This window comes from Accipiter gentilis, chromosome 13 (assembly GCF_929443795.1).
Source record: "Accipiter gentilis chromosome 13, bAccGen1.1, whole genome shotgun sequence".
Classification (NCBI taxonomy): Eukaryota; Metazoa; Chordata; class Aves; order Accipitriformes; family Accipitridae; genus Astur; species Astur gentilis.
In genome coordinates this window covers 17811996-17832213 of record NC_064892.1, presented here as the reverse complement: position 1 = coordinate 17832213, position 20218 = coordinate 17811996, and the positions used below count along the sequence as shown (strand labels likewise).

At 39.2% G+C, this 20218-nt stretch overlaps 1 protein-coding gene across 8 annotated transcripts in view; it reads left to right on the top strand.

Moving 5' to 3' along the window:
- The window catches only part of LMO7 (LIM domain 7), a 136044-nt gene that overhangs the window by 18450 nt on the left and 97376 nt on the right, over positions 1 to 20218 (top strand). For all 8 annotated transcript variants that reach the window (XM_049815901.1, XM_049815900.1, XM_049815897.1 and 5 more), the window contains exon 2: positions 17271 to 17341. In XM_049815901.1, the coding sequence (XP_049671858.1) occupies positions 17271 to 17341 (71 nt within the window). The remainder of the gene's footprint in view (positions 1 to 17270; positions 17342 to 20218) is intronic.

Sequence of the window (20218 nt, the reverse complement as noted above, 5' to 3'; positions counted from 1 at the left end):
GCATGTACCAAACTAAGAGCAGGACAACTACTGCACCAATACAAACTGGTAAATAACCACTTAAGGCAGTGGCACTGCATAGAAGCGACTGACTACAAACTGAGGTCAAGTCTGTTGTTAAAAAAAAAAAGTTAACATTGTTTTGAGCTGTACAGGAATATCCTTTTGTGTGTGTGTGTTCTGTTGCCCTGTTTTAAGAATAAGGTTTTGTAACTAAGCTCTGCTAAATTTTCTCTTGCTGAACTTCAGACCAGTCCTTCAATTTAGGACTGGAATGGCAAATTTTCATCTACCCCCATAATGCTCATGCAAGTTCTCGATTTGGCTTTGTACATAATATGGTTATAGTCTAACCTATAGTTACTGTCTCACCTGATTCTGTGAAGGACACACTGGAGAGTCCAGGAATTTGAAATAACTTGTCTTGGGTCCAGTTTAGTACCTTATCCCAGTCTGATATTGCACCTTAGAAACCTGCTCTTTACATGTGTGATCTTCTGCCTACTGTCACATAATGGCCTTTTAATCTCCTTACCTAGACTGTATTTCCACAGTCTGTCTGTCTTTGGCAAAAAGCCTTCCTATTTTATTTAGTTGCATAACTTAAGTCCATCTATAGCCCACTTACTGCTTTCCTCCTTGTGTATCTGACTAGTTAATTTGCCAAAGCAGGGGGAAAAAAAAGCCCCAAAACTTTCATGTGACTTTTCAAAACAAAGTGTTATCTCCCTTCCAAACCTTTATGGCTTGGTGGTGGGGAATCGGCAATATTTAATATCCTTCTAGAAACTAAAGTTGGGGAGAACAGTCTAAATGTTTTTCTAACTCTTATTCTGCTTTCTTCTGATGTCATCACACCTTAGAAAGGGATCTTTAATTTTTCAGTCCATGAGACCTTTCCAGCTCTTTCAGTTGAAGATAATTGCTAATGGCTTAGAGCATGCTCTAGAACACAGAAGAACTTTAATTAAGCAAATTCTTCCAGGCTTTGCCATCTTCAACACTTTTCTTCTACTCTCAATGGTTGTTTTCCCAGTCCCATGCTTCTGTGAAGAATCTGACAGCTCTTTAACCAAACGTTGTAGCCATCTTGTGTAGCCATTAACTATTATTAGTTAATGTAGCCATTAACTATTTATTCACCTGCATCATACCCTAACTGTCCTTTCTTTTTCTTCTAGTGTGGACATAGAATTTCTTCTACTTTTTGTCTTCAGTTACTTTTTCAGTTTAACTTGCCTGACTCTCTTTATTATGCTAGTTGTGTGAATTTTGTTCACTACTATTTTTGCTAATTGGCTTCTCGGAGTTCCTGTTTAATCATATTACTGTTTGGTTTAGGCTGTTCAGTTTCTCGTCACGTTTTTGATAGAATACAAAATTAAATTAACCATAGGGCTTTATTGATTTGATTGAACACCTCCCAGATTATGTAATAGCCTTTAAAACAACAAATAAAGCTTTGAGCCCACTTGCAAGGTACTGCTGGGTAGTCTCAGTACAGAGACAGCAGAACTGGGGCTTCCTCCTTATATAATGCAAAAACTGTTGTCTTTATTAATAAAATTTTTGAGAGGGAAACTGAGCTGTCTTGACATGCCTTATTTAAAGTAGTTCCATATTTTAAAATATCAATTGTAATGCTAAAACCTACAGGACACTTGCAGTAGTTTGTATACCCTATTGCTTGGCATCCTTGCTGATAGTCTATGTATTTGTTACTGGAGTTGCAGTAACGTTTTGGGGAGCCCTTTCTGTTTTGGTTTCCAGCAGGTGGTGGTTGCAACTGAAGGCAAAAGAAGACATGAGAGGATGGTTATTGGAATGGGGTGTGCATCTGTAAGCTAACAGGCTGTCCTCTGGACACTTGTGCGGTGGAGTAAGGTGCCACGCTGAGTTTTAACGACTGTTTGTTTTGTATTTATAGTTGAGGATCCTTTAAAATTCAGTGATTTACTCATATTAGGCTGTTGCATTTCCTGCTTTTACTCCAGTAAAGGTGTTACGGCAAATTTCCATGTGTTTGTCCCAGCAGAATCAAACTCGTCAATGACTAAAAAAATAAATTGCTTAACTATATGCATGAAGGTGAAAATAAAGTAGTTACATGCAGAACAATTGAAAAAAAAACCCAAAGCCACGCTTTAGTATTGCTGGTAAAGAGCACAGTTGTTGGTGAAAACAGCCTTTTTTTAAGAAGAAAATATTGCCAAAGAACTGAACAAGACATATTTCTTACTTGTAGCTCTAAAAGAGGTAGGCTCTTGGCATAAGGGTGAACTTGCTGATTTGAGATTAGGGTCTCTTCCCTAGTTAAACATGAGGATAAAAAGAGCATTTGGTGCTAAAACACTCGTTGGGCACTGTGCCACTGCCTTTCTATTCCTTAGTCAAAAGTGTTATCTGACTGGGAGACACTGTCTTAAAATCATACTGTTTATAAATATTTGATCAAATACTTGATCATCTCCCAAGCCATGGGAAATCAACAAGTCTGGCAGAAAGAATGCAAGCTGGAGGTGCAGTTTTATTTTGAAGTTTGTCAGGCGTTATGATGGGAAAGGAAGAGCAAATGTTCTTTGACCATTTGTGGTAAGTACAGTAAAGGTCCATGCCCTAGTCTTCAAGATCAGGGACTGAGAGGAGACTTCTTATCCAGGAGGGAAGGAGAAGTTTAGAAGTAGAGCATCACAATGGACACCCCCTTGTTCCTTCTTTTCCCCTCCTGAGTGTCCCTGTCACTTAAAGTAGTGTTTTGCTGCTTTCAAAATCTTGCCAACCAATAGAGTCATAATTCATTCAGATTTACACTTTCACTGATGTTAATGTACAGGATATTTAGATATGATTTCTTTACTAACCAATACTGTCAAACTTCAGTATGGAGTCCTAAACTTTCACATAATTAAGAGAGCTTGCTAGTCTACTAGCAGTAGATTATTTTTGTAGTGAAAGTGCAACTTAAACTGAAAAAAAGAAAAAACGTGCTGCCTAAAACTAGTCATTTTAATAGTTTCAGATTAGTGATAGTCTGTATATTGGTGTGCTCAGTGGTTTTGCTGGTATCTGTCATAAAAAGCCTAAAGCAATGCATTCTCAGAAAAAAAGATGTTGGGACAGTTTGGTAGCACATGTAGAATCCAGATGCTAAAAGAACAGGGTATGTGTATTTATATAACAGTCAAATATGCAGCTTATAATAAATGACAGGATGATAGGAACATGAGGGGGGAAAGAAAAGCTTGGGGACTTTATTTTTGTGCTTCCTGGTGTAAAATAAAAGTGATTTTTCCCACCATGTCTTTACCCTGGATAACTGCAGATATTGAAAATTCTTACTCAACTGAAGGCAGTCTTTAAAGAAGAAAATGATTGTCAAAATAAATTCCACTTTATAACAGCAGAGGTCAGAATATATCAGGAGGTATGTGGGATCAATTTTTCAGTGACGCCCAGATTTTGCATGAATTCACACCCGATATCAGTGCAGGCTCTCCAACTGAGGCACCAGTCTTGGAGGACATTGGCCAGCATACAGTATATGTATTTTTAATAGCATGTTCATGGTTACATGCCTTAGTTGAAAAGGCATTGTATGGATTTAACACTTTGGACATAACACAAGTTAGATTTATGTCCAGCTTTTTCTGGATATGTTTCCCTACCTTACTGTATATTACAAACAAAGAAATCTTTTAATCATTTTTATTAAAAAAAAAAAAATTATATATGGGGGCAGGAGGAAGAGGTGGGTGATACTTCTCCCTTCTGTAATGATTTCTGATGTAAGAGAACTGTTTGTGAGAAGATGTGTTGCTCTCCCCATCTGTGTTTTTTGCCATTTAATTATAGAGAAGGCTAGAACTGCTGTACCCTAAATACACAAGTACTGGTATCCTCCCTCCCCACCCTGTGAACATGTTGACGTACCTGGTACAGGTCACTGTCAGACCAAGGATGCTGGGCGAGATGGACAACTAGTTTAACTCAATGGGATAATTCCTTTGTTAGTCTGTAAACGTTGTGCAAGTGGTGTTTGCATGCTTCAAGCTGAAGTTACGTCCAACTTTTTGTTCTAGCAGAAAACATTTAAGAGGATGTGTGTCCAGTAAAATGCATAATTTTGTGATGCACTCAAACAAAATTAAACCTTGCATCGGAAATAACATCGATGATACAAAGTACCATTCCTTTCTCTCTGGAATTTCGAATTAAAAAAAAGTCCCCAAAGACATCATTCTGCTTTGATAAAGCAGTGACCTAATGTTAAAAGCACTTCCCAGTTTTGTTTTTGTTATGGTATGAAAAGTGTCTTTAACTGCTCTTCTAAGCTGTAAATAAAATGGTAACAATTTTCATGTAGAAATGGTAATCGTGTACCAGACCCAGCAGCAGAAATTGGCATAACTCCATGCAATATCTTGGATATTGCACAACCACAAAATGTTTAAATTGGGGGCAGTCTGTGCTTTGTCTCAGTTGCTAGGCAAAACTTCAGACATTCTTGAAGCCTGCATGCCCTGGAAGGCAGCTGGTCATAGAAACCATAGTGACTCAAACCTGAAGTGCTTGAGGCATCTTGCCTACAGTGGAAGAAAATCTCAGTCTTCCAGGACATGGATATTTTCTGCCGATGAGAAACTGTACAGGTTACTGATAATATTACTCCATTTAATGCATTATTATTTTTAACTACAAAAGAAAGTGAAGCTAGAGACAAAAAATGCCCAAAGTAAGTGCATCTGTTTATAATCCGAAAAGTGCATCTTTTCTGCGGTTACAAGGTACAAGTGGAATCCTACTGAATGAGTGGATCAGAGTAGTCTTCCAAGACTGTTCTTTGTAGTTCTGGATAGAACATTTTCTGGTAAAATTTGTTTGCTTGCATCTCAGTGCTTTTCTTGTGTGCATTTTGTGTAGCTTTTTTAATCACTGGCTGTATCATTAGTGGAAGTTATGTGAATATATGTGACCCAGCCCACTGTAGTTTGGAACCTCTCTGGTTTTTCTACACAGGACTCAAGGTCAGTGTCTCCCTTTGAGAAAGGACATATCAGCCATATGCAGATAAATTATTTAATATACCATTGTCTTTTTTTCCAGAGGAAAAGAAATGAAATTTTTCAGCGACATAGACTTTTCTAATGATACTTAAAAAATTGGGTATCGAGGATTCACATTTTAAATGCTTAATGGGCTCAATATGGAAACTGTGGGGTAAATTTCTGCGTCTCCCTTGCAGGGTATGGAATTGTTTACAAAGAGTCATGAACATTTCTGCAAGGATGTCATAATAAATATAAGAAAATTATAATTGTCTTCTGTAATAAGGGGGAGCTTGGCTGGTTTTGACTAGTAATTAAATCCTACCTCTGGGCAGTGCACAGAGCAACCCAGCCTACCTGCTGTGACAGTCAATCTTATCTTGGGCTCCTCTAAACACACCCAGGTGAGGAGGCAAGCACTTTGTCAAACCAGTTTGGCTCCTTAAATAATTAAATAAATGAAGCTCCATTTGCAGAGGAGCAATAAAATGGCTGGAGGAAGTGTCATGCTGGAGGTGGTTGAGTAACGCTTGGGTCCTATCGATGCTCAGCCTGGATAAGAAGTGGAGTGTCAAGTGACGATGTCAAAGAGGAAAGATGGGAAGAGGGAAGCATTGAAAGAGTTTGGAAGAGCAGTGGCTTCCCTTCTGGACCACAACCTCTCCTCCATGCTCTTCACCTTAATTCTTTAATTGAAGTGTAGCAGTTATCCCTGCGCGGGGCCACCTATGACTTTGACAGTTGCTAAAACTTCTTCTGTCTGTGGTTTTGCAAACCAAGCAGAACAGTTCCATGGAGAATAAGTGTTTGCTAGTGGTGTATTTGGCTTAATAAATACTCAAATGACTAGACAGAAACGTTCAGATAGGAAAGACAGATGACAGGGCAGTGTGGTGCGTAAAGAAGGGCCTTTTCATGTCATCTTTAATCTTTATAGTAGGGTGAAGTCCTGATTTTGAGGTCAATGGTTGCCTGATCCCTCACTTCAGTTAGTGACATTTTATTTTTGTAAAGGCAAATACATCTCAAACAGTAAAGAAGTTACATCTGGGGGGGTATATAATTAGGAATAACAGGTGAGTAGCATAGGCCACTGTTCAGAGTGGTACCATGTGTGCTGTGAGATAACGGAACGTCTTGAAGGAGGCGTAGCTGGAAGAGGATCCCCTGGAAAGCTGAAAGCCGTGTCATCAGGCACAACCACGTTTGCTTCGCAGTTCTCCAAGTATCATAAAGACGCTGCAGTAACTTGCTACGTGTTCATCAAATATTCCTTTATATTTAAATCCTTTATATTTAAAAGGGCAGCGTTCATATTTTGGAACTCCTGGAAAACACAATCAGAGACAAGAGTTGGTCAGCAAAACTTACTGAGCCTAAATGTCCTTATTCTTTTGTCCAGACTGATACTTTGCCTCCTCTAGTTGTGTTCCTGTCATCTTTTCAGATGCACGCCATCCTTTTGTGGCTCCCTTGGATTTCAATTTCCTCCGTAGCCATCCTTCCTCCTCTGACTGCAATTATTTAATTTCTTTGCCAGAGGCAATTTCTTTCATCTCCTGCCAAGGAGACGGACTACATATAAGCACAAAGCCTCTGGTCATATGTCGTTACTGGCATCTCTCATTAGATGGTGCTGCGCGGCAGTGGCAATGTCCTCTGACATCCAGCGCTGTAATATAGGAGCTGATTACCTGTAATGCAGTATATCGCTACGAGCCTTGGGAAATGGAGCCTTCAGAAGTCTCATTCCCAGCTTAATAACTTGATGCGTGCACAGTGTATTTCAACTATCTCAATATAATTATTTTGTATGTGTTTATATTCCTTTAAATTTCAGATTTAAAAAATTCCTAAAAACCAAACCAAAAAAAGAAACCACAAAAAAACCCCAAATACTATTTTTCTTGATGTCAGACTTCTATATAGCTTCTCCTACTGCTTACTTTTATTTCTTAAAACTTAAATATAGTTTAAAAAAACTCCAACTACTAAACATAGTATTCAAGAGCTTTATAGTCTTGCTTTTATTTTTATTTAAACAGATCCTATCAGTGGAGTTCTCGTAAGCTAACCCTTACCCCTGAATTATTCCAACTCAGAAGAGCATAACATTTCTATAGCTGAAGTCAGCATTAATTTTAGTTACTTCCACCTGACGGTTTATTTCTACATAAATGTTGCTAGATAATATTGAAAATTCTAAATGCTGTTGTTTAAGTGCCACAATTAATGCCAAATGCCATAGTCTACTGGGAAGTTGTTTTTGTGACTATTTTTTCCAGACTCCATATGTGACACTAATTGCCTTTATGGTGTCTTTTGACCCTGTTAAATGTTTGTTTCCACACAATTTCTTTGCTCACTGTCCATCTGTTGCCGTGTTGATGAGCTAAGTAAATCTGGTGAAATGGGTTAGAAACCTGTGGGTGTAGAAGGAGATACAAAAGTCCGGGGCTGTGGGGACAGGAGGCAAGACACAGCCAGAAGGCTGTTGGTTCTCGAAACTGTGTGTGCACACGTGGGTGTATGCGTGAGAGAAAGCGGGGGGATGTTGGTGAATGTTTTTGGCTGAAGCTGACTCAAACCATGTCTTGGTATGTATGCTGCTGCAAGTACTGCTTCCAGTAAAGGTCGAAAAATTTGAAAAGATTGACAAATCTCCAGTAACAACAAGAAATTACTTCCACGCATGAATAACCTCACTAAACACACAAAAGCAATTGTATCTAAAGCATTTCCCTCTTGGGTGCATATTCTTTTATGTGATGCCTTTCTCATCCTTCTGCTGAACATAGTTTCAGGACCTTCATGTTGGATCCCCAGTTCGTTCATGGCACTGGTGCTGCCCTCTGGAGAACCACGTGTATTTAAAATACATGAAAAATCAACGTATTAAATACACCCAGGATCAAAGCAGTCAATTTGTAAGAGAGAACTGTAAGCTAGGGCAGAAGTACACTCTGGTTTTGGTCATTTCATTCGGTATCTCTGTATTGCTCTGCCACTTACATAAATAATCCCAACAGGCACCTGCTTGCACGTAGCAGCAGAGTTTTAGCATATTTTTCTTAATCAGTGCAAGCAAATGTCTTTCCTACAAAAATAAATGCTAATGAACTGAAAGCCTGTATTGAAACTTGCAGCATATACTCTCTGGTCTGGAATTACAATAGTAGTAAAACTAAGCTATAAACTGAGGAAATACAAACATCAGAAGGTTTTTTATAGCTTGCATTTATCTTTCGTTTTAAATGAAAAAGAACAAAAGATTTAAAGATTTAAAGATTCAATTACAGTGAAGTGAAGACAGTACTTAAAATACTAAATGTAAAATAATAGGTTAAAATCTTAGACAAACATGATTTTAGTACTTCTACAGCAAAAATGTCCGAGTTTGTATTTGCTTTAATCCTTTCTTTACATTTGCCCTAGACAAATGTGACTTTAGTATCACTAACATTTTATCGGTTAATATTTCAAGTAATGCCTCTCTTTTAGTTGAAGCTTGTAAAAGCAAGGTGGTTTTTTTTCTTGTTCACCTGAAACCAGTGCTGCAGTTGTCATAAACTTTGTTTTTCTCCTTAGCAAAAGCAATGGTATAGACAGATTTTGCATAGAGGTTTTTGGGGTGGGTTTCTTTATTATTATTATTGTCTGAACTTGAAGTTCTTTGTGAGGGCGCATGGCCAGCTATCCCACTGGTCACGTACTGCCTAGCTGTCAGGGCACTGAATCGCTGGATCTTTGGGTATGTTAACCCTCTCAAGAATCTGCACAAAGTCCAAACGTTATCCCTCTCTCATCTCCAGTGTGCTGTGGCTCCAACCCTCTGGTATCCTTCCCCGGTGCTTGGAATCTCTGGCTCAATTGCTGTGGTCGTTTTGGGGCTGGGGAGAGACGGTGGCATGTGTGAGGGAGTTACATGGGGATGTTTTTTCATTTTAAGTACTATATTAAAGCACAAAGTCATCTGGGTGATTGCAGGGCGTTTTCTAAATGCAAACCCTTCACATGGGCATGAGGAAGAGAGTGGGAAAGGAGGTCCTGGTGCCATTTCAGGACAGCATGGAGGTCATGGTTTTCTCCTGTGACTGGACTGCTCAGCCAGCCCTACGAAACCTTCTTCTGTCTGTGGTGCGCCTAAGTCTTCTCTCATGTCTGCTCTTCTAAGCTGTGTTGTTGCTGATGTTCTTCTCGTCTTTCTTTTCAACATCCTAAGAAGGGAGATGTTGAAAATTTACTGATTTTCTGTCCAGGGCAAGCTTTTTGTATGCCCCAGGTGGACACTATGTAGGAGTCCAGCTGAGACACAGCTGTGCATGGATTCATTTATCTCTTGATCGCTTATTCCCCAGCTTGGAACGGCGTTAACAGCTTGAGGTCAGGTAACAACCAATGCAGTGCTGAAGAGATAAATGTTTCAGAAAAAAGTAAGGAATGGTATATGGAGTGACTGACTTTCACAATGGGCAAGCTCAAAATTTGGCTAGCATGAGAGCGCTTATGTTATGAATCGTGATCATTAAAAGACATCAAAGCAGTGAAACTGGAATCTCTGCTCACTACTTCTGTTATCTCAGTCGATCACTTTTCTAGAAACCATTCTTTCATAATTTTTGTTCCTTGGGTATGTTTAACTTTTTTTTTCTATGGCAGAAAGAAACACGCAAGTCTAGTATACCACAGTTATACTGTGAATTACTTGGAAAAGACAGCTTTCAGTAAACCAGTTTTTTGGATATTTATGGAACTCGGTGGTTGCTTTCTGGTTGTTTTAGGGGTGAACAATGTTTGGACGTTTGTTTTCTTGTGACTACTTTATCCTTTTCTCTGCTTAATTAGGAACATTTACAGTTAAGGGGCCCAATGCCACCCTTCTTTTACCACCAACCATTGAACTAGTATGGAGCTCAGCTGGTGAACTTTAAAATAATATTGTTATTCTTCTGTTGTCTTGGGAAGGTGCATAACTATCCACTTTTACTTAACTGATGTTAGTTGCAAATACAGAAGAGAAAGTAAATGTATGGTTAAAGTTGAGATCAGCATGCCTCACTTAGGATGGCAGCTTTAGAACTTGTGCGTATTTAAACTGTTTATGGAATCAATAGTTTCCAAATAAATCAGATGTACATATACAATTACAATAAAATGTCAATGATTTGGTGTTCTGGTGGGTTTTTTTCCGAGATTCCTAGTCATTCAAATTTCACTTTGCATTTGCAAGTTCCTACAGGAACGCCTACATCCATCTAGTTTAAGCTGCCCATCTCTGCCTATGCAGTGAGACCTTTTTTATCACACAAAGAAACGTATGTTGGTTTGCCTAGTTTGACACCTGTCAGTACAGTCATCCGCATAAACAACAGTAAGCTGTTTGGTGGGATGATCTTGTTTGTAGGGGGGAAAAGCTTGACTGAATTGATTGAAGCCAAATGTTTATCCTTGCTTTTTCTGCAGTATTGTTCCTCTAAGTCAGGGATTCCTTTAAATATTGGACAAAAAACTTCACTTCCATCCTTCAGGTTGTGTTTCTATATGCAATTTGACAGAGGAGCTGAAAAAAACAGTGTAAGCAGCTGATGAGCAGAGATCTATGCTTCTTGCACCTACCACACCAGTAATCCTGTCCCTTCTTGCTTGCCCCTTATTCATTGTTTTTCTTCATCTTTTGTGAAAATGTAGTCGTATGTTATTTCAGGAGTCTTGGCATGTTTGTCCAGAAGGCATACCACAATAAGACCCCATCATTATGTTGATGATAGAAGATAACCAAGACTTTTTCAATAATCAGTCATTCCCTTTTATAAATGTCTGTTCTCGTTTGTTATCAAAGGCAGTTTTGGCTGAAGACTGAAAAATTTCCTCATCCTCTGACATGAAGTGATGCCCAGAGATTTGGGGTGTGGGGTTAAACAGGAGAGTACAGCTTTGCATTGAGCAATAGAGCAGCGGGAATTATTCCAAGTGGAAAAACACGTGGTCTGGCATAAGTATCAACGGCAAAAATACTCATCTCCTTCAGCCTTGTTACTTTTGCTGTGCAGTTAGGTTATACAGCAGATTTCTTGGTAGATATTGTTCTTCTTATTTCCAGCCACCCCAGCTCTTTTTCTCAGTGGTGCCTGTCATGGATTTTAGCCGTGAGGTATGAGGACTTGAAATGTGGGGCTTCCTTTTGTAGAAATCCAGGCCTTCCTCTTGACTCCCATGAAGTTGTTAGTTTGGGCAGTGTCATAAGCTCATTGCTGGACAGCTGACTGGGAAAGCCTCCGTGGGTACCAGCTTCTTGAGCGCTTGTTGACCTCTCAGGAGTTTGTTGGACCATGAATTAAATTATGATCAGAAGGGAAGATGGCAGCAGGTTCCCTCTATGACCTTGGCTGCTTTGGACCTGGTGTGCCTCCTCCCAGAGGTGGAATGCCAGCAGTCTCCTCCCATGGGTCGAAGGAAGATAGAAATGCCCACTCATTCTGTACATCTTTCCAGGGCCCAAAATTCAGGGAGACAGATCCTGCTTGCCTCAAAAATGAGCCACTACTTTCTACTGCTTGACCTTGAGAAATCTAGTAATCGCTGTGGTCAGGCTGTTTGCTGCAACACCAAAGGCTTTCTACCCAAATGGCCGACTTTGCCACTTGTGTGTTCAAGACTGCGTGCAGCAACCCTCTGAATATGGTTTCTACCGTCTGCCCTTTGGGAGCGATTTGGATAAATCAATTGACTACTGGAGCAAACTGTGGCAATGTTAGGGGAGAAAACCAAGCAGGAAGTCTGCAAAGGCCAAACGCCACAAGCTCCTTACTTCAAAGCATAATGGCAGCATTTTTGGTGGCTGCCATGTACGCAATTCAAGGACAAGCTCATATCCTGCATAGTATTTAAACTGGAATACAAATAGCCATGAAAGGGGGAGGCAAGGCTTTGGGTAGAGCCTCTGAAGTGTCCTGCAAAGCAGCTACTCATTGTCATAGTCCAGAAGAACCACCAGTTCCTACAGGAATGCAGGAGGGGGGGGGTTGAAATCCTTACTGCTTTTGTTACTTTTTTTTGTGTGTGTGTTACTCTTCCTTCATGAGAGACCCTAAAAGATAATATCTGTCAAGCTGAGGTAGAGCATACTGACAGCTGTATATAAAATGAGTGGACTCACAATACCATATAAGAATGTGTCATGAATCTACTTCCAGGCCCTGCCAAACCATGCAGTTGCCCGATCATTGGGAGTTACTTGAACACTTGCTTGTTGGCTGTGGGTGTAGCCTGTATATCTCCTTGTGCATCTTACAGTAACAGCACTGCTCTGGAGTGATATGTTGGATGAGGGTGGTTAGAGCCAAATGAGTGCTGTAAACGGAGATAGGCAATGCTGGGATTATGTAAGGATGGAGCCATTTGCCGTGTAGTCTGATCCAGACTTTTGGTAGCGGGTAGCGGGAAGAAAGGCCATCAGCAAGATAGTAATTCAGACATTGATGTGTATGTGAGGTGATCCACCAAGGGCAGGCGCTGTGACAGAAACTGGCAGGTGTAACCGAAATTCTGTAGTGGGGATGGTACCGCAGTGTCAGATCCATGTTGTTGTCCTAGTTTTCTACAGCACATAACCAGTCCTCTCTGCAGCATGATAAACTTGGCTTTTCCTGCTGCAGGCTGAGCTGGGGACCTGAAGTTCATAAATCAGTGTAGTGTCCCGGAGGTCGTCATCTGATTAATCACTTGCTCTGTGAGATCCTTGCATGAGCCTGCATTAAGGCTGTTGCTATCATGTGTGGTTCAGTATCTTTCTTGAATCTTCCATCTCTAACCTATGACCCTACATCAAGATGTTGCGTGCCTCATGCACGTAGCATTTCTCTCAAACTGGTGCGTGGGGTCTTGCATGGTTTGAGATGGTGTGGTCTACATGGGGCTGTGACAGAGAAGCTCTGAATGAGGTGGAGAGAAGCAGGGCCGGCTAGCGTGAACTGCAGAGCCGGCTGTATGGCGAGTACCTGGCTCCTCTAGAGCAAGGCATCGTTCAGGTCACAGGCTGGGTGTGATGCAGTGCTGCCGCCTTGTTCCTGAGCAGCTAACGCATTTGTGATGGAGAATCAGTCAGCATGCCTGTGTTATGTGGTGTGAGTCTTGCATTGGATGGGGAGAGTCTAGCTTTGGTGTTTCCACCACAGAAAAGTTAAATTGAGAAACCTGCCAGTCCCTTGCGCTCCGAGTTGGATGTGGTGGTATGCATGGGAAACCAACCCGCTTGAAAACGTCTACCGTCCTGTGGTAGAGCTGCCTTTCTGCTAAACCCATTCAAAACCAGTGTAAACCGTGGATGCAACTTGACATGAACTCCCTTAGTACTTTTTTATTAACACTGAAAAAATCTTTCAACTTTGAATAGCTTTTAAGGCAAAGAAGGCAGATTATGATCAGCTATATTTGGCCTCTAGTAGGACAAGCCAAAGAAATGTACTCAGTTTTGGTACTGAGGTGTACAATTAGCATATTCTTATGTGCCGTGTGCTTTTTGTGCAGTCCATCATGATTTTGATGTTATGCCATCTTCATAATGGTTGATCTTTGTTTCTTCTTGATTTGCCACCTCCAACAGGAATCACAGCAAACCTGAAATTAAACTGTCCCTCTGTGTGTGTGTGTGCATAAGCATTTTCGAAATATCTAAATTTAGGTAAAGACTTGATTTGCATACTGTTTGAAGTAAATTGCTTGGACCTGGCAATTGCAAGTTACCAAAGTATTAGAGGACGCTGTCTTACAAAAATAAAATCAAACTGTTTTATAGCAGCAATTAAATGTGATTTTAGGATATGGTCTTTAATTATGTCATTGCTCTCTTTCTGTCAAAAAAGCAGAGAAAGAAGCAGAATACATTCAGCTGAATGAAAGAGAGAAGAGACATAATTTGAAAAGAGATGTTGTTGAAATATGGATAAAAATCGCTTTTGCAAGATATTTCCTTTATTATTTGATGGCTCACATGGCCTAAGTGGTTGAAAAATTTTCCAAAATCAATTATGCCTATTACATAAGAGTACCACACCCAGTATAACCAGTTTTAATGAATAAACAGTGACTCACAAATCGTAGACATTGTTTGAAGATGTAATATCTCAGGGTGGGATTCACTTCGGCTTACTCAAGTTCTTAAAAGTCAAGGAACTCCAAGGCAGCCCATGGCTTTCCTTTTTTTTTTTTTTTTTTAATGATACCTAGTTCCTATGTAGGCTATAATAGTTACAGCTGAGCTTGATGACTTGCAATGGGTATAAGCCAGATGAAAGTCCGTGCTGAGAAAAGTCCTTAGTCTCTGTACAAAAGCAGGGTTTAAAATGGAGTACTTATTTTTGTGACATCAACAAATTCAAGGTGTTGTGCAACTTGGAAAATGTTTCAGTTTCAAGCCACCAGTGTTATATTGTTCCTTGAGAATACCTCTTAATTACTTAATTATTAGTTATCCTTTAAAAGTCAATATTAATGAAACCTAACTTGGCAGTACCAGCGCTTTTATTTTAATGTCAACAAACCATGTAGTCATCAAAAATCTGTGGGTCACAAGATCGGTCTGACAGCTCCATCCTGTATATCAAATCAGTGTTGATTGCCACAGTGGCTGTGCAAATAACTTAGTCAAAATGCTTCCAGTGTAATGTTGTCTAATGTAATTTTAAGAGGTCTGCAAGTCTAATAGTAGCATTTACAACCTTGTACCCAAGTTGGACTACCTTGTTGTTCAAGGATGGCTTCTAGTTACCTGAGGTCATGTGCCTGAAGACTCTGTGGCAGTCAAAAATGTTCCACACGCCATTTTGGAGAGTGAGGTGTTGGGGTTTTTTTTGTGGAAAAGACCACAAGGTACGCCATGAAAACATGATTATGCACTGCAGCATGGCACTCTTGTGTTCTCGAGGGGCTACGCTGTTAATGTGTCTTCAGTGGCACATGCTCCTTGACTTCTTGAGAATAATTTTTGAGGGGTGATCTCCTCAGCTACATGCTGCCGTTCTAGGATTATTGTTTTTTAAGGAATTTTAGCATGAAGGTTGTTTGTGGATATATAAGATGCAGCAGGTGTGGGATGGGCCCAACTCTAGGTGAAGGAAATATCTCCCCATCTATTGCGTGCATGACTTACCAGTAAACTGTCTATATAAAACCAAACATCTAGACTGTGTAATCCTGTAGATGTCAGCGATGACTGCAGAATGAGAATAACTTTTCAGCTCTAAGAAATGACTGGAGTTTGAAACATAACCATAAAGCTAGACCCCTGTCTTACAGCCCCTATTACAGTACAATTCTGCTGTAAGACATGCAAACTTAAAGTTTCTAGCTTTCAGAATAAAGAGCTTAATTTATAACCCATATTCCCTATTACCTAGGGAACGCAAATATTTATATTTAAACTTTCAGTGCTGTTATGTTACATTGGCTAGTTTCCTCAAAGTTATTATCACTGAATATACAAATTTGAAATCAAAAGGTCATATTTCATTTGAAATAAGGGTAATTTTCAGATGCTGTGTTTTTAAGTGATTCTTGAAAATTATATTGCTAAGATGCAACCTCTACTTTTCCGTAGGAACAGACTGTTGTTACAGGAATATTGTATAAAATGCAGTTTTCCTAGGGGAATCACTATTATCCTTTGTTGTTGTTAAAAGTGTTTTTTTTCTTTTTTCTTTCCCTGAATTTTGAAATTTTTCTTACCTTGAGTTGGTGTGCCATCATTCTTTCTCTCATTTTGTTAAATCCTAGGAAAAAAGTCTTAAACCCAAAAGAAGATTTTTGTAACATCTACTTTTGCCCTCAATAGGGAGATTGAAGTTATGGCTTCTGAATTAAAAAGTAATCTATGTTAAATCTAATTACTTAAGTTGTAGGATTTCTGGTGTCAGTATACACTCCTTTTGCAACTGAGAAAAAGTAATAGGGTGATAATGTAACATCCTTAAAGAGCTACATCCTTTCCTTTGCTCTTTTACCAAGCACAGCTCATTTGTTTCACTACTAATTTCCTTAATTACTGTGGTAATCAGTAGCTTTGGTCTGGATGCACGCAGGTTCCACAGCATTTTTAATTGTGTGCCTGAAGTCCTGTGCAGTATTGGGGATGGTCAGGATCCCCAAAGGGAGGTTTGTAATTAGCTGGTGACTGAACCTGGTGACCTCTAAGCTCAAATAAATAAATACCCTTCCTAGTGTTTGATTTCTATACTCAACTGGGATATAACCCTCTTTTGGACTGGTTTAGGAATTGATCTCCTTTTCTGACTTGTGTGTGGGTAACTAATCTGGGAGTTCAGAAGAAATCTGCCAAATTTGGTCCCTTGAAGCGACATGGGCAGAGGGAGGGATCTAGTAGGAAGAATCCAAGTGAGTTTAGGCTTGAGCAGGGTGCTGTGTTGATGGTCTCATTTGAGATAGAGGGGGTTAATATCAGGAGCAAATCTCTCTCTCTCTCTCTTTTTTTTTTTTTTTTTTTTTTTTTTTTGTGGAAAACAACTTTGCTGAAAACCTGCAGGCAATGCTTTTGGCATTGGATATCTTAAGTCCTTTATAAGACATTGTTCTTGTTCACTGCTTTTCACTCTGAATATAAAAAGTAGTCCCATTAGTATGGTCCTACCACATGCCAAGTAATGGGAATTGATGTGCACATGGTAATACAGACTTGCTGGTGTGGTTCTTTAGTCACACTGCCTTAGGTGCAAGCGGCAGGAAAAAAAACCCTATTAAAATACTTTGTGCTGGATATCATGGGTATACATGCTGTAATATGAAGCAGGAGATAAAAGACTTTTTCTTTCTTTTGCACTTCTGTTTGAAATGTATTTTATGCTTTTCAGTGTGGCTGGCATTGCTTTAGAAAATAACAAGTATTCCCACAGAATTTAGGTGAAGATTGGTTTACACTAGAGGAAACTACTTGAAGATGTTGCATCTGACTTCCTTTGAGGCATAAAGAACTGTTTTTTAGATACTTATTTCTTTTGAATATTTTTATTTTCTTAATATAAGAAAACAATAGTACAAACTAAGTGTTGAATCAAAAAGTTTTTGTTGGTTTGTTTTTTGTTTGTGGGGGTGGGTTCACTGGTTGGGTGGGTTTTGTTGTTTGTTTTGGGGGGGTTGGGGTGGGGTAGTACTTCTTAGATGCTCTTGCTAGTCCTGATTTTGTGTCCAATTAACTCTCAATTCTCATTTTTATAGACAGTTACTGGGAAAAGCTTTGGAACCAAAGACTTTCGGGCAGCTCTAGAAAATGGAGTCCTGTTGTGCGAGTGAGTATTGATTTTACCTATATAAAAATCCTTCAGGTTAACATCAGTTGGTCTCTTTCCTTGCTGGCCTCTGAAGTTTTTTTGAATTACCAGAAGTATTTTGTAATAAAATAATTTATTTATTTTTCTTTATACCTGTTGTTTGCCATGGGAAGGAAGAACAGCTTTCAGACATCCTCTTTCTAGATCTGTATGTTCTATGTGTTGTCCCACACACTTCGTGTGTTACCAAGAGGATCATGCTGATCCTCTGGCCAGTTGATTGGTTTTATTGGTTATAGTGCTTATGGTATCACTGGGCTTCCTTCTTCTGCTTGTGTAAGGTGCTGTGGCCGTGGCTGGGATCAAAGGACTCAGTTACCCCTATACCCACTGTTGTTGTTTGGGTTTTTGTTCTCCATCCCTACCCCCTCCTAAGAAATTATTGTAAACTCTGTGTGCTGAAAGCTACCTGTTCCTACCAGAGAACTTTACATTCGGAGAAGTGTTCTTTTTAAAAGTACTACATTTCAGAAGTGAACTTTACAAATTTGTAAATTTAAGAAAACAGGCAGACATTTGATTTCATGTACTTACTAATAGTAACTTACTGTTACATCCAAGTATCTCAATAATGTAGAATCTATTGGATGTCGTTTGGCATACTTTATGAAAACATACTTAAAAAAAAAAAAAAAAAAAAAACAAAACCAAAAAAACCCCAAAACCAACCCCCCCCCCCCAAAACCCCAAATACTTTACGGTGATATAAGTAAACGCATTGGGTCTCAGCATAACATAGAAATATGTTGTCATGTATGTGCACATGCAGTCCAGGTTTCAGTACTTGCTGGACTGTCTTAGTTACTACTTTGAGCAACAAACTCTGACCTCAGCTTTTTTTGGACTGCTTTCTCTAAAAAGTTTCCTTGTGCTTATACGTTACAGGCTTGGCAGTAATGGGACTTGTCTGGTTTCGTTGCTAGACTGAGTCAGAGGTGTAAAGTGTCCCCTTGTCAGGTATATTCCACATATCTGTAATTGGAACAGGTCTCCAGGACTGGAAATTGTGCTAATCCCTTAGTATTTTAAGGATTGGCTGGTGTAAATGTCATTAGAACGCCAGTATGAGAAAAATCTTGTTAGAGAGCTACCTGGGTCACTTAAAAAAAAAATAAGTCAAATCTCAGAGCCACTCTTAAATCAGTTCAGCAAGCTAACTTTCAGAAAATATTTATGAAGGTTCAGTTCTCTGAATTTTTTTTATTATGTATCAAAAATAACCACAGCAAATGCAAAAAGGCAACATTCCAGCATTTTCTCTTCTGTGTGTATTACTGTGTTTTCTGTCCTTGCTTTTATTTTTCTCTTTGGGCCTTTGCCCATCCGGTCTATCTTGCTAGTTGCTTCTGCTGTTGTCTTTGTGATATGGGGGAGTTGATTCATTTTGAAGACTAAATGATGGAGAGATGGACACTGTTTTCATTACTTAAGTAATCAAATGTTAACTGACAATGTGGTAATGAAAATAGCGTATACATTTAATAAGAAGGTATTTCTTCAGGTATGTATTTAGTGGGATGTGTGTATTGTATTCAGCTGTAACTTTTAAATAGTGTCTTTAAGAATTGGCAGTGGACTAATATATTCTAATCCTCTGATATCTTCATTGTTGACGCTTATTTGGCAAAAGAGTATGAGCCTCCATCTGCCAAATGCAAATCAGTTAAATTTATCTGTAATTAATAGCCATATGCAAGAAAAACATCCTGTAATTTCTTAGCTGAGCAGCTTGCCTTAGGAGGCACACAACTTTCTTTAAAGCAAAACATGCCTCATTATGTTGCACTAAATCATATAGCTGTCCTCCTGTGGCATAATTTTAAATTTGACATACTTGAAGTACAAGAAGTGATTTTCATAGAAATTCTGTGGAAAAAAGAAGAGAGCAAGATGGGAAAGGTTTTCACGTGTCCAATTTTCACCAAAGTCAATGGAGTGCAAGATCTTAAATAATTGAGACAAACTAGACATGACATTGTCCATTTCCTTGGTTCACCTGTGACATGGCTAATTTAGTGACCATGGATATATTATCTCTGGAGGTGGCATATTTGACTTAAACTATAGCAGATAAGACCTATACTTACACCACGTATTCCTATAGAAGTTCCAGTTGGTTTGTCAGGCCTACTTAATGACCAAGTACACGTGTTGACTGGCTAATCAGTAGTTGACAAAATAAAGCCTTTTACATTTAACCAGATCTCCTGTGTACACATTAGAGGAAGAAAGTCACTAAAGTTTCCCTGATCACGTGCTACTTCATGTTCTTATGTACAATAAAGCAAATAAAAATTATGCATTTGGAAGATTAAAAAAAAAGGAGGGGAGCTTTTTTTTTTTTTTTAATTTCACCTCAACAGATGACTTATTTTTTCTTTTTTCTTGTTGTTTTCTTGTGGAAAACTCATCAAATGTATTTTGTTTACTAAATAACTTAATGCAGTTGAAAAATCTTGGGACCTGCAGCCATTATTTCTTCTGCAGGCATCTAGAAATCTATCTTCCATTCCAGTGTGTATAGGTAAACTCTCTTCTTTGTGTTTATTTTCCAAACACATGTGCTGCTTGAGCAAAAAATGCTTTTTCCCAAATAAAGTTTTAAACTCCAGGTCCTGACTTTGCATTGGTGTGGGTAGATCACAAAACCTTGCTGATGCTTTGCAGGGTAAAGGGTCCGGCCAGACAAGCAGCAGCAAGAAGAGGGAGCAAGTCCAAAACCTTCAAAGGTGTATAAGCAGATGAAGTCTGCAGAGTGTCCTGAGGTCCCCGTTCTCTGTTGATCCTGTGGTCTAGTGCGTAATTCAGTGAACCACAGTATTTCCCCAACTCTGT